This window comes from Hylobates moloch, unplaced genomic scaffold (genome assembly GCF_009828535.3).
Source record: "Hylobates moloch isolate HMO894 unplaced genomic scaffold, HMol_V3 SCAFFOLD_11, whole genome shotgun sequence".
Taxonomy (NCBI): domain Eukaryota; kingdom Metazoa; phylum Chordata; class Mammalia; order Primates; family Hylobatidae; genus Hylobates; species Hylobates moloch.
In genome coordinates, this window is record NW_026652286.1 from 84,204,459 (window position 1) to 84,217,730 (window position 13,272).

The following is a 13,272-nucleotide window of genomic DNA, read 5'->3' on the forward strand; positions in this document are numbered from 1 at the left end:
AGAACGCCGGGGCGGGGAAGGAGATCGCAGGCCGCATCCAGGTCTCTGCATCCCTCCGCACGGTCCGCCAGGGCTCGCTCTTGCCCTTCGCCTGGAAGGCCGATGAACGGAGCGGGCCGAGAGGCGACCCCGCCCCTGGCAGCGCCGAGGCGGAGGGGCGAGGGGAAGGCGTCTGAGCCCGGAAGGAGCGCGCCGGCCAGGCCTGCGCCCCTCCCAGTGCGCCGTCCCCCACTCTCCAGCAGCCGACGTCGGCGGTGCTTCGGTCGCCATGGTGACCAATCCAGGCCCGGGCCCGCCCCCGCCCCCCTGCCCCGGCCCCCTGACGTCGGCGCACGTCAGCGGCGGCGCGCTCCTGGCTGGGCCCTGCGGAGCGGGAGGGAAGGAGCGAAGGAGCAAGCGGAGCGGCCGTCGCCCAAGCCGAACCGCGCTGCCAACCCTCCAGCTCGCCCGCCCGCGCTCCTGTCCGCCGTGTCTAGCAGCGGGGCCCAGCATGGTCATGGCGGATGGCCCGAGGCACTTGCAGCGCGGGCCGGTCCGGGTGGGGTTCTACGACATCGAGGGCACGCTGGGCAAGGGCAACTTCGCCGTGGTGAAGCTGGGGCGGCACCGGATCACCAAGACGGAGGTGCGGCCCGGGGCTCGGCGGGAGCGTCCGAGGCGAGGGTTCGGGAGAAGAGCTGCTTACCGAGAGGGGCGGCCGCAGTGGTGGGACCGGGGAGACCCGAGAGGCCGCCTCACTGGCGGAGGCGAGCGGGCCTGGGACTGTGAGGACCCAGGAGGTGCAGGGGGTCGGTGAGCACTGAAGGGATCGGGCCCGGGCACCCGGACCTGAGTGTCGTCCGACTGGAAACGCAACCAGCCGGGGCTTTGCTTTCCCCTACGCCACCCCCGGTGGCCACCCGGAATTTTGCCCAGAGCCCCCCACCCGGGCCGTGACCTGGTCTGTGGCCTCCGCTCCGGAGCCCAAGTTCCGCGTCTTCCCTGCTTTCGGCTGGGGGTGGGGTGGGAGGGGAAGTCTCGGTGTTCCCAGGCTGCGCCGTGAGAGACGTCGCCGGCCCGAGGAGGGGACCGCCTGCGCTTGGGCTCCGCGGATGGGGGATCGTGCGGCCCCCGTGACCCTGGCGCCCCTCCCCTGCCCGACGAGGAGGGGCCCCATGGCTGGGAATGCCCCCACGGCCACTGTCCATCTCATCTCCTTCCTTTTGGCCCAGGGTGTCTCTGATTTGGTGTCTGGCTAGCTTGATCTCTTGCCTGGGGCATTTCCATTTAATGCTCCAGACAATAGAACTGGTTAAAATGGTCATCTCTGCACTTGCACAGTGGGTGGATTGGTCTTCTACTTGTCTAGGGTTGTCCCTGTACCAGGTGTGCATTCTGGCTGTAATACGCATTCTTTAAACCCTATCAGATTCTGCCTCTACTCGTAAAGCCCTCAACTGCTTCCTGACGGTGAATCCTGCACCCTCTTCATTGCACATTCTAATGCACCGCACATATTCTCTCACAAGTCTCTGTTCTTACCTAACCCGCCCCCCTTCCTTCCACTGCCTCAAGCTGCTCTCCTCAGGGTCTCTATTTTAAGACGTGCAAATTAAATACCTTAGAAGAACGGTAGAAACAAAACCATTCTTTAGAATAAAACCTAGTGGTTTTGACGTACTTTACTCTGCCTTATTGTAGTTCCTCCTGGAGTTTCATCCTTTTCCTGTTTGTTTGCCCTCCAGTTTTGGTCCTATTCTGCTTTTTCCCTTGTTAGTACGAATTTACTAGAGTTTGTAGAATAAAGTAGGACTTCTTTTCAGAATGACTTATGTAAGGCGAAGGGCACTTGCAAACCTGAGTGATTTTTGGAGTTGCAGTTCTACTTTGAAGTTTTGCTTAATCCCGTTTCCAAAAGGAAGGATTATATGTCATTCTGTCTTCTTTACTTTTTGCCTTCCCCTGCTGGTCCTGAAGCAGTCTAAATTGACTTATGTTTTAGAATCAGGACCAAGGTCAGATATTTCCTTCTCACAGATTTACCAGTTAGCAATTTAGATTGTTTGTAATGATAATGATAACTTGACTATAGTGATATTGTTAAATCGTAATCTGATCCCAGCATTTTTTAAAATGAAGAAATTGGTTCCATTCCTCTGAAGAGCCATGGCCTATGCCATGCCATTTCCCTTTAAGTTACATAAAAGAACGCATTTTAAATGCATGTTTTATGAGTCCTTGCTTAATGACTTTCTAAAAACAAACAAATTGTGAGTTATGGAGAGGTTCTACAAAACTTTTGAACTGTAGTATATCGTGTGGTTGAATTCCAAATCCATCAGTTCTTAATATTTTTTTCTCATCAGCTCTTACCGGGATTAGTAGCAAGATTTAATTAAGTCATCTATTATTTATCGGGTCAAATTTAGTTAATACAGTAAGAGCTGCTTAAGTGGAGTGACTGACACTTTGAGGTTGACAATTCAAATGGTGTCCGTTTTAAACTAATATATCTTAAAGAGCTAGGGGGCACTATGGAGTAATACCGTGGTTTGGCTATCAGAGCGAGATCAATGCATTCATTTGTAATTGAAACAAGCACGGGTCAGATCGTGAAAGAGGACTTAGATCCTAAATCGTGTGTGTAGTATATATGTGTAAAATGATTTACGTTAAAAGCTAAATGTTTAGTCCACAGAACCCTTTCTCTGTGCTTTTCTAAAGAAGCTGTTGTTAACATATAAAAAGAAAGTGTGAATTTGAGATGGGTGAGGGTATCTGTGGTAATTTGGTGGGTGTCATTGGAGATATTAAGGTAGAGAGGGTTAAGTGAAATGTCAAAGCAGTCGTTGAACAGAAAATTTTTCTAGATCTCTAGGTTGTAAAGTTGCTCTGAATATATTTTTTTTTTTTGAGACAGAGCCTCGCTCTTGTTGCCCAGGCTGGCTGGAGTGCAATGGTACGATCTCGGCTCACCGCAACCTCTGCCTCCCGGGTTCAATCGATTCTCCTGCCTCAGCCTCCCAAGTAGCTGGGACTACAGGCGCTCACCACCATGCCCGGCTAATTTGTGTGTTTTTAGTAGAGACGGGGTTTCACAATGTTGGCCAGGCTGGTTTCGAACTCCTGACCTCAAGTGGTCCACACGCCTTGGCCCCCCCAAAGTGCTGAGATTACAGGCGTGAGCCATCACGCCTGGCCCAATTGTTTCTTAAAGTATTCCGTAGGAGTAACAATTCTATTGTTAATGAAGTTTTTTACAGCAGTTATTTATCCTTATTCATTCATTCACTTGATAAATGTTTGTGTGTTTTTGATAAATACAACTACCTTAAAAACTATAAGATGTTTAGTGAAAACTTTTGTTTTAAACTCAGTTTTCGTTGCAGAACATACTACAGTAGTTATAGTGGAACAATTAATATGGTATAAAAATAATATCAGCAAAATATCACAATTATTGATGATAAAAGTTTCTTCGTATACTATGCTTTAACATCGATACAAGTTTGTGTGTTTTAAAACTTAGAAGGTCTTTTTTCCCAACTTTGACTCTGAGGCAAATTTTAGGGCTTGATCATCTATGTAATGAGCAATTAGAACCCTTTTATTTTTAACTGGTTCTTCTCTGTCTCTTGTTCTATATCATTCACAAATGATGTATTTCTACAGAACTTGGGAGATTCAAGTCTGTTTCCCTTTTAGGAAAAAAACAGTAGACAAAAGAGATCTTCGTTTTGGTCGAATCTATCAAACAGTTTAACATTGTTTATGAAATGTAATTACATCATCATCTGAAGTGGTATTGTGTTAGATCTCTATGTGAATTTTGCATCCAAAGGGGAAGACAGGTGGTGGTAGAATCCAGCTTCCTAATACGCTTTGTAAAGGCTTTGTAGTATTAGTTTGTGGTTTATGAATTAGAGATGCTAATTTTATAAAATTAGCATAATGGGAAAAGAATAATAGCATGTAAGCTGTTAAACTTTGAGAAGGTAGTGGTTGCTTGTTTGCTATTCAGTGAGTGTCCTTGAGTAGTTTATTTTATCAATACTATACAGTACTAGGAAATAACTTTTTCCTTCTAGTTAGTGGTATAGCTAGTTTTTTGTCTCTTAAGTAAAATTCTAGAAAAGCCAATTGTATCCTTAAATGTTTTTGTATTCTATTTAAGAAACAATTTCTTTCTTGTTGCTCTCAGGACGAAAGAAAGAAAAATAAATAAAGAAGTAGTGTCTTACTATAATATAAAAAATAAGGAAGAGTATAGTGAACAAAAAAGTATACATATAATTCCTCCACCAATGGGAATAACCCATTCTTAACATTATGGCACTAGTCTTTTTATTTAAATGCATTTTTTCCATAGATGAGAGCACATGGTACATATATATAAATTATGTTCTTTTTTCTACTTAATATTATAACCTAGGCATTTTGTTTATTATATATAACTTTATAAAAACATTTTTGTTAGCTGCATGGTGTTCTACTTTGTGGATGAATATCATTTTACCTAACAGTTCCCTTATTAATGAATATTATGTAATTTTCAGTTTTTGTTTATAGTAAATAATATGCAGTGAATATTTTTGTGTCTATAACTGAGTGTGCATTTTACATTTTTTCTAGGGAGGAGGAATTGCTGGTAAAGTCCTAAAAGCAAATTTCCTAAGTAACAAGCTATTATTTTTACATTAAAGAGTAGTGTATTTTTATTACCAAATCTGTCATGTTTATTATTGAAAAATTTAAAAGTATAAATAGGAGGCCAGGCTAGATGGCTGACACCTGTAATCCCAGCACAGTGGGAGGCCAACGCAGATGGGTTGCTTCAGGCCAGGAGTTCTAGACCAGCCTGGTCAATATAGCAAGACCCAGTCTCATTAAAAACAAACAAACAAACAAAAACTTATAAATGAAAAGAATTCCCCATAAAATCACAACCCCAGAGATAACCATAACTAGTTATTTTCAGACCTTTTCTATAATAGATAATTTGAGTTTTCCTCAACACCATATACCTTTCATATTGCTTAGCTAAAGACCATGTAAATATATAGTCTATGGAATCATAAAGATATTTCATAGAGGTTCTAAAAATGACCTTATTAAAATGGCATGTGGGTGTCAGGCTGCTTACTTACCCTTAAGAGAACTTGGAATGCAAAACTGATAACAAGGACATTCTGAAAACAGTATTTGTTTGCTAAAAAGCTTTCCATGTGCATTTTGGGGATTTTATAGTTAGGCCTAATTCTTTACCACCTTAAAATGTAAGATTTTTAAAAGGTTTTCAAAATTGTTAAGGTATTAAAATTGCATTTTTATAGCAAAGTCAGAAACAAGAGAAAGGCATATTACACCCTGATGATGACGTTTCTTGAAGAGAACTCATTTTAAAAATACATTTGAATTTTCTATTTTGCTTTAAAATTTTAAGACTCCTTTCAGTAGTCTTGGTATTAATCTTGTACTGTGAAATATTCCAGATTTCAAGAAGCAACTGTACTATGTGCAACAGAAGGACTTGTTACCAAATAACTCAATCGCTAATATTTGTATCTAGTCTTATGTATGATCTTTAATTGTGTATTGAAATAAAAATTATATTTGTCGTGGAATATGTACGCTTTCATATAATTTTTCTGTAGTTTTTTGGCACCCCAGACAAATAGTATTTGTCAAATTATTCTGCTAACTGTTGTTCAAAATGATCTCTTTTTTGGGAGTGGGAACAAACATGCAAAATAAGAGTTGTGTAAATGTTTATATTCTGTAGAAATTTTAACTTTAACAGAGTTTAATGTGTTCTGATTTTAAACCCTCTGGGAAATACTATCTCAGTACCGGTCAATTAAGAAAACAATTATTTGGAAATAACTGAAACTGGCCTATCTTCTTGAATTCACATGATGACATTTGATTTATGACCCACTGCTGATTGCAGAGTCATTTCCTTGGAGGCAAGTGGGTTCCAGAATTCATTAGGATATCGTTCTTTCCACTTTAGTGTACCTAGTACCTCTTCTACCTTCCACCTCCATCTTTTCAAAATAAATTATATAAAACTTTCTTTATTCAGAACATTGGTGTAGAATACTTTTCCCATCCTTCACAGAGAAATAGCCTATATATCCATTTTGAGATATTAGAAGATCGAAAGATAAACTTGGAAATTCCATCAGAAACTTCATTTTTAAAAAATTTTAAAATACTTTAAACAGATTAAGAGATGAATATTGCCTGAATTAAACTGAGAAACAATACTAAAAATTATTTTAAGTTCTTCTTGAAAGTAAACATAGTATTGATATGGTTTCCCCCAGTTATAGAAGTCAATGTGTCTTCATTGTAAACATTGTTGAAAAGCCCAAAGAAGAAAATTAACATCCTTGCTTCTACTCTCCAGACCCAGAGATAATGCCTGTTAATATTTGGTTCATCTTCTTCTAGTTATTCACATATATTTTATATGTGTGTAATAAAATTGATGTCATGTATGCATATAATCTGTTTTTTACTTAACATGTTGTTAACATTTCCGTAAGTTTGAAAACTATGTAAAGCATGGTTAAATAGTATTTGTGCATTTGACTATCCATATTTAATCAATTTCCTATTACTGAACATTTAGTCTATTTCTCTCTGTCTCTCTTTCTAAAATAATGTTTCAGAGGGCATCCCTCTACATACATCTTTGTGCATGTATCTGATTATTTCCTCAGTGTAATTGCATAGCAATGAAATTCTTGGGTCAAGGAGTATGTACATTACCTATCTTAGAGTGTAGGATGCCAAATTACCCTCCAGAAAAGGAGTACCCATTAATTTTCACCAGGAAGAACTCATATTTTACAGGAATATTATTTTCTAAATCTCTGCCAACTTGATAGCAGAAAGTAATATTCTTTGCTACTTTTAAAATTTTTTTCTATTTTTATTTTTAATTAACAAATACGTGTTTATATTTTCTGTTACTTCAATTTGCATTTCTTTGATTACTTTGTACAGTTTTATATGATGATGATTTGCATTCCTTTTATAAATTTTTTTGTCCTTTGACCCATTTAATTGCATTGTCTTTTTTGTTGATTTGTTTAAATACTTTTTAAGATAGGGGATTATTTTTAATCACTTCTTTTATAATCTTAAAAATTCTCAGTTTAATTTTTGTGAGTATATAACTATCGGACCATTTACCTTTTCCCCCAATCTGTTTTTCCTACCCACTATTATAAAAGTCAAATCAATTTTTTTTTTTTTGGGGTTGGGGACAGGGTCTCACTCTGTCGCCCAGGCTGGAGTACAGTGGCGAGATTACAGCTCGCTGCAGCCTCCACCTCCCAGGCTCAAGTGATCCTCCCACCTCAGCCTTCCAAGTAGCTGGGACTACAGGTGCACACCACCATGCCTGGCTAATTTTTAAATTTTTTGTAAAGACAAGGTTTTGCCATGTTGCCCAAGCTGGTCTTGAACTGTTTGGCTTAAACACCCCTCCCACCTTGGCCTCCCAAAGTGCTGGGATTACAGGCATAAGCCACCATACCCAGCCTTCAAATTAAATCCTAATGAGAATTTATTATTTGAATAATTTTAAAAGCCAAATTTGCATTGGAAAAAAGTCTCCTTTTTATTGATTCTGAGAGGGTAACTAGAGAATTCTCTATTTTACTACTGACTTTTACTGCTTTCAGAAAGGCTTTCATTGTAGACCACTCAATCACACTTGCTTTTCAATCAAATGATAGGCTAGTATGTTGTAATTCCACCAATGATTTGTTGTATAAGCTGAAAGGTGTATTTGTTTTTTAATTTCAAATGTCTAATGTATGGTATGATAGAGCTAATGCTACTTGGTACTTCAGAAGGACAGTGTAGAATTAGTATATTAGTAATAGGACTGGAGTAAATATTATCTAAGACAAGAAACACGTTAATCCCTTCTAATTTGTTATTAGAAGAATAGCTCTTATTGTGTAACTTCTTTATAAAATCTCCAAAAGCTACTTTTTTTGGCTTTAATCTGTGGATTTATAGAACCCAAAAGCAACTTTTGTGTATGTGGTTTCTTTAAATGAGATTAGTATTTCTTTTATGAGAAGTTAATTTGTTTTTCTAAAATCAAAAAGACAGGATAGGCCAGGCGTGGTAGCTCACGCCTGTAATCCCAGCACTTTGGGGGGCCGAGGCGGGTGGATTGCTTGAGGTGACAAGTTTGAGACCAGCCTGGCCAACATGGTGAAGCCCCATCTCTACTAAAAATACAAAAATTAGCCTGGCGTGGTGGTGCATGCCTGTAATCCCAGCTACTTGGGAGGCTGAGGCAGGAGAATCACTTGAACCCTGGAGGCAGAAGTTGCACTGAGCTGAGATAGTACCACTGCACTCGAGCAGTGACAGAGCAAGACTCGGTCTAAAAAAAAAAAAAAAAGGATAACAAACAGTTTGAAAAATGAAAAAATTCCATTCATCAGTTCAACACTTTTTACATTTCTGCTCTTACATTTAATTCCTTGTCCTCCTATATAAAATTTGTATTTTACATAGTTGTTACTTTCATATGTGTTTTTTAAAATTTCATTCTTAGAAACATTTCTGTATATATGGTCTTCTTAATATTTAAAGCATAAAATAATATAGCCATTTTCTAAAGAATTTTGAAAATGAGAAAATGAAAACTAATATATCTTGGAGAATTAGTATATGTGATAAATAACTGTCATTGTTCTGGGTTTTTTCTTATTAGAAAAATAATACATGTTCACTGAAGAAAAATTGCACAGAAAAGTACAAAGCAGTTTTTCATCATCTTTTTCTACTCATACCTTATGCTGAGACTGCACTGATATCTCAGTTTTCTAATACTCTGTTGATTATTTGTACACATAAGGCTGGATGAGGTGGCTCACACCAGTAATCCCATACTTTTTGGAGGCCAAGGCAGGAGGATTACTTGAGCCTAGGAGTTTGAGACCAGCCTGGGCAGCATGGTGAAACCCACTCTCGACCAAATGTGTGTGTGTGTGTATATATATACACATACACACGCACACACATACACACACAAATTAGTGCAGTGTGGTGGTGCACACCTGTAGTCCCAGCTTCTTGGGAGGCTGAGGTGGGAGGATCATTTGAGCCTGGGAGGCAGAGGTTGCAGTGAGCTGAGATCGCACCACTGCACTCCAGCCCAGGCAACAAAGTGAGACCCTGTCTCAAAAAAAAAAAAAAGTACATATAAATCTTTGTCATCATTTCAGATTATTTCCTTCAAATAACTTCTCAGAAGAAGAGTCCTTAAGCTACATGGAATGGATGATTTTTAAGGTTCATAATAAAGACTACTAAATTGCTTCACAGAAAAATTATAATCTATTTTATATTCCTACTAACAATATCTGAAACAAATATCTCACTGAACCTTAGCTGACCAGATTATTTATTTTTTAATCTTTATAAATATAATAAGTGAAAATGGTATTTTGTTTTTAATTCCTATTTCCCTGAGTATTTTGAAGTTGAATATTCAATGTTGCTACTTTATGTGGGATTTAGTTTGATAGTAATCATTCTAGTTTGTCCTAATGTTCTTCAGTTTATAGAGGAAACCTTTATTCAGTCCTTTAGTAGAAGGAGTATTCATGTTTCTGTCCTATAAATTTATTGAAGGTTTTTTTAAGATAATGTATATAATGATTAGAGAGTTGAATAGATGAACACCACCAAAAAAGGGGATCTTTCCATTCGTGGAGTTCCTTTCTTGACCTACTTTCTTGTTACCATGCAGATTTTGTCTCTTATACTATGTTGAGAACTAAATAAGAGAAGGGATATAGAGAGGAAGTTCCCAGAAATCTAAGTTCATTCTAATCCTTAAAAGGAACTATTGGAACACAACCCTTTTGCAAATTAAGGACTTTCAGTGCACCTTTGGGGAAATCCCCAAATAACAAATTTTTTGTTGATAAAATGTGTTCATCTTCTTCTTACAGACCTATTAAATTGTTGAGGGTAGGAATCAAATCTCATTCATTTTTATATCCCAGGCATAATTCCTGGCACACAACAGACGCTGTGTAATGTATTACTACAAGACCCTTTGAAATAGTGAAAAGATTAAAGTTGGAGTTAGAAGGCCTAGGGTTTTTCTCTCTTAATTCACTAGAGCTTTAAGACCTTTGTTGATTATGTGACATTATTTGAACCTCAGTTTCATCAACTCATGAGTGTACTGCTTGTTTCATTTACTTCACAGAATTGGGAAATAAATGAGATAAAATATGCTAAAGTATCTTAAAAAATGCTATGCAGTTGTGAAAATCATCACCACTGTTAGTATTATACGTATTTCTGGGAAGTACTTGATAGAGAGCTCCATTGTTAAGAAATTACTTGGATGAGTTTGGCAGACTGCTAGCTGATCACTGAAAACTACTGTTTCCTCTTCTTTCTGGGCCTACAGCTGGACTGTTTCTTTGCCACCCTTGCATTTAGGTGTGGTCATATGCGGAGTTCTAACTAATGGAATGAACAGAAATAATAGGCACCACTTCCAGCCCTGGCCCATAAAATCACCCGTGAGGATCCCTCAGAGTTCTTTTTTCCTTCTGTCTAGCTGGAATAGAGACCGCCTTCAGGTTAACCTTGGAAGCCACACATTAAAGATATTAAAGCCTCTTTGACTTTCAAATGCCTGCCAACTTCATTCATCTAGTTCTGCTACGTAAGCAAGAAATAAACTTCTGTTGAGTTTGAATCATAAGTTTTGGGGTGTATTTGGTAAAGCAGTTAGAGTTCCCATGTTACAAGGAACATGTTAACTCATGCTCTGCCTTTTCTTTAGAGAAGCATAATCCTATTCTATAATAGCCTTAGAAACAAGGAATAGCAATGGGATAAATATATATATATATATATTTATGATCATAGGATCATAGATGGATAAAGTCTGTGACCCAAGGTAAAATCGAAGGGAGAATTGTATCATTTGAGTTATTTTGTTAAGAAAAGTTAAATGAGATTTATAATTTTTATTAAAGTTTAATTAGATAATATTTTTAACTTTTTAATATATGTCATATATTTCTGACTTTTTCATTGTTGAGGCCAGTGTTCCAAAAGGGTATAAAAAAGGAGCTTTCTCTGGGTAATACCTTGCTTTAATTGATATTTAATATCTAAACTCTTTCATCCCATTAAATATGACACTCAAGATATTTACGGTATAAAATTGTCTCATGATAGGAATCATGCTGGGTTTTTAAAAACCATAATCCCTTCTCTCCATCTTTTTCTATTAGATGGTTGTGACCCATCTCATTATAAAAGCTTTTTCTTGGGGGCAGGGGGTGCTGATATCTAGACTCACTCCTGAAATTGTAGGGTAAGACATTTTCTTCAAAATATGCATGTCTGTGAAACTTGATGTGATCTTCCCAAGGAATATTGAGGATATTCAATTATACACTTATCCTTTTATCTGGCAGCTGTTACCCACAGTTACCCAAAATAATGGATAATAATGGATTGTATCATACTCTTTACTGAGGGGGGTTTCTTTAAATGGATTTAGGTTTGAGGTGGTCCAATAATATTTCTAATAGCAAGTATATAATATTAATCATTCTACTTGCCTAGCAGTCAAAGTTTTACTTTCTAGAATATTTTCATTATGGTAATAATTAAAATACCACCAAACATAATGAAAAGAGCTATCACAGAACCTATGTACTTTACTCCCTAGAAAATAAGCTTTTATTCTTAGGCAATAAATTTAATTTTATACATTATGTTTAGTAATCAGATTTCCCCTGGGAAGCTTGGAGAGTTCTACAATTAATTCAAATCAGGAAACAACCTGTGGACAGCAAGTTAGAAATAGAGAAAGGTGAGAAGTAAAACTTACAGTAGAGCTTTAGGACATAACAGCAAAGGATAGAGCAGCCATAAAGAAAGAAGAAAAACATTACGTTTGACCCTTGAACAAGGCAGAGGTTAGGGGAACTGACTCCAGTTGAAAGTATAACTTTTTGACTCTCCCCCCAATTTTTTTTTTAACAGAGTCCCGCTCTGTCGCCCCGACTGGAGTGCAGTGGCACAATCTTGGCTCATTGCAACCTCCACCTCCCGGGTCCAAGCGATTCTCCTGCCTCAGTCTCCCAGGTTGCTGGGATTACAGGTGCCCGCCACCATGCCTAGCTAATTTTTGTTTTTAGTAGAGACAGGGTTTCACCATGTTGGCCAGGCTGGTCTGAAACTCCTGACCTCAAATGATCAGCCTGCCTCGGCCTCCCAAAGTGCTGGGATTACAGGCATGAGCCACAGCGCCCAGCCTGACTCCCCCAAAATTTAAGTAATAGCCTACTGTTCACTGGAAGCCTTACCAATAACAGAAACAGTCCATTAACACATATTTTATATGTTACATGCATTATATACTTTATTCTTACAGTAAAGTAAGCTAGGGAAAAGAAAATGTTAAGAAAATCACAAGGAAAATACATTTATCACTCATTAAGTGAAGTGGATCATAAAGGTCTCCATCCTCATTATCTTCACGTTGAGTGGGCTGAGGAGGAGGAGGAAGAAGAGAAGTTGGTCTTGCTGTCTTAGTGGTGGAAGAAAATTTGTGTATCAGTGAACCCACACAGTTTAAAGCCATGTTGTTCAGGGTTAACTGTAATTGTATGAACAGGAGACCGCGGGAATTATGTGAAACGGCAAGCTGAGGCCTATTTTATTGGATACCTTTTGGAAGCATTGAGCTATCATAGCATGTGCAATTGCTGATATTAAAAGTTATCCTCGGCTGGGCACGGTGGCTCACGCCTGAAATCCCAGCACTTTGGGAGGTCGAGGTGGGCGGATCACCTGAAGTGAGGAGATCAAGACCAGCCTGGCCAACGTGGTGAAACCCCATCTCTACTAAAAATACAAAAATTAGCCAGGCATGGTGGCACACACCTGTAATCCCAGCTACTCAGGAGGCTGAGGCAGGAGAATCACTTGAACTCAGGAGGCGGAGGTTGCAGTGAGCCAAGATCGTGCCACTGCACTCTAGCCTAGGCCACAGGGGGAGACTCTGTACCAATAAATAAATAAATAAATAAATAAATAAATAAATAAATAAATAAATCTGAGGCCAGGCGTGGTGGCTCACACCTGTAATCCCAGCACTTTGGGAGGCTGAAAAGGGAGGATTGCTTGAGGCCAGGAGTTCAAGGCCAGCCTGGTCAACATAATGAGACCCCATCTGCATTAAAAAAAAAAAAAGAAGAAAAGTTACCCTGA

The 13,272-nt window shown here is 39.1% G+C and overlaps 1 protein-coding gene across 1 annotated transcript in view; it reads left to right on the forward strand.

The window, feature by feature from the left end:
- The first annotated feature begins 342 nt into the window (after window positions 1-342).
- The window catches only part of SIK2 (salt inducible kinase 2), a 136,284-nt gene continuing 123,354 nt past the window's right edge, over window positions 343-13,272 (forward strand). Inside the window, exon 1 of the mRNA XM_032167348.2 lies at window positions 343-625. Coding sequence (XP_032023239.1) covers window positions 491-625 — 135 coding nt within the window. The 5' untranslated portion in view covers window positions 343-490. The remainder of the gene's footprint in view (window positions 626-13,272) is intronic.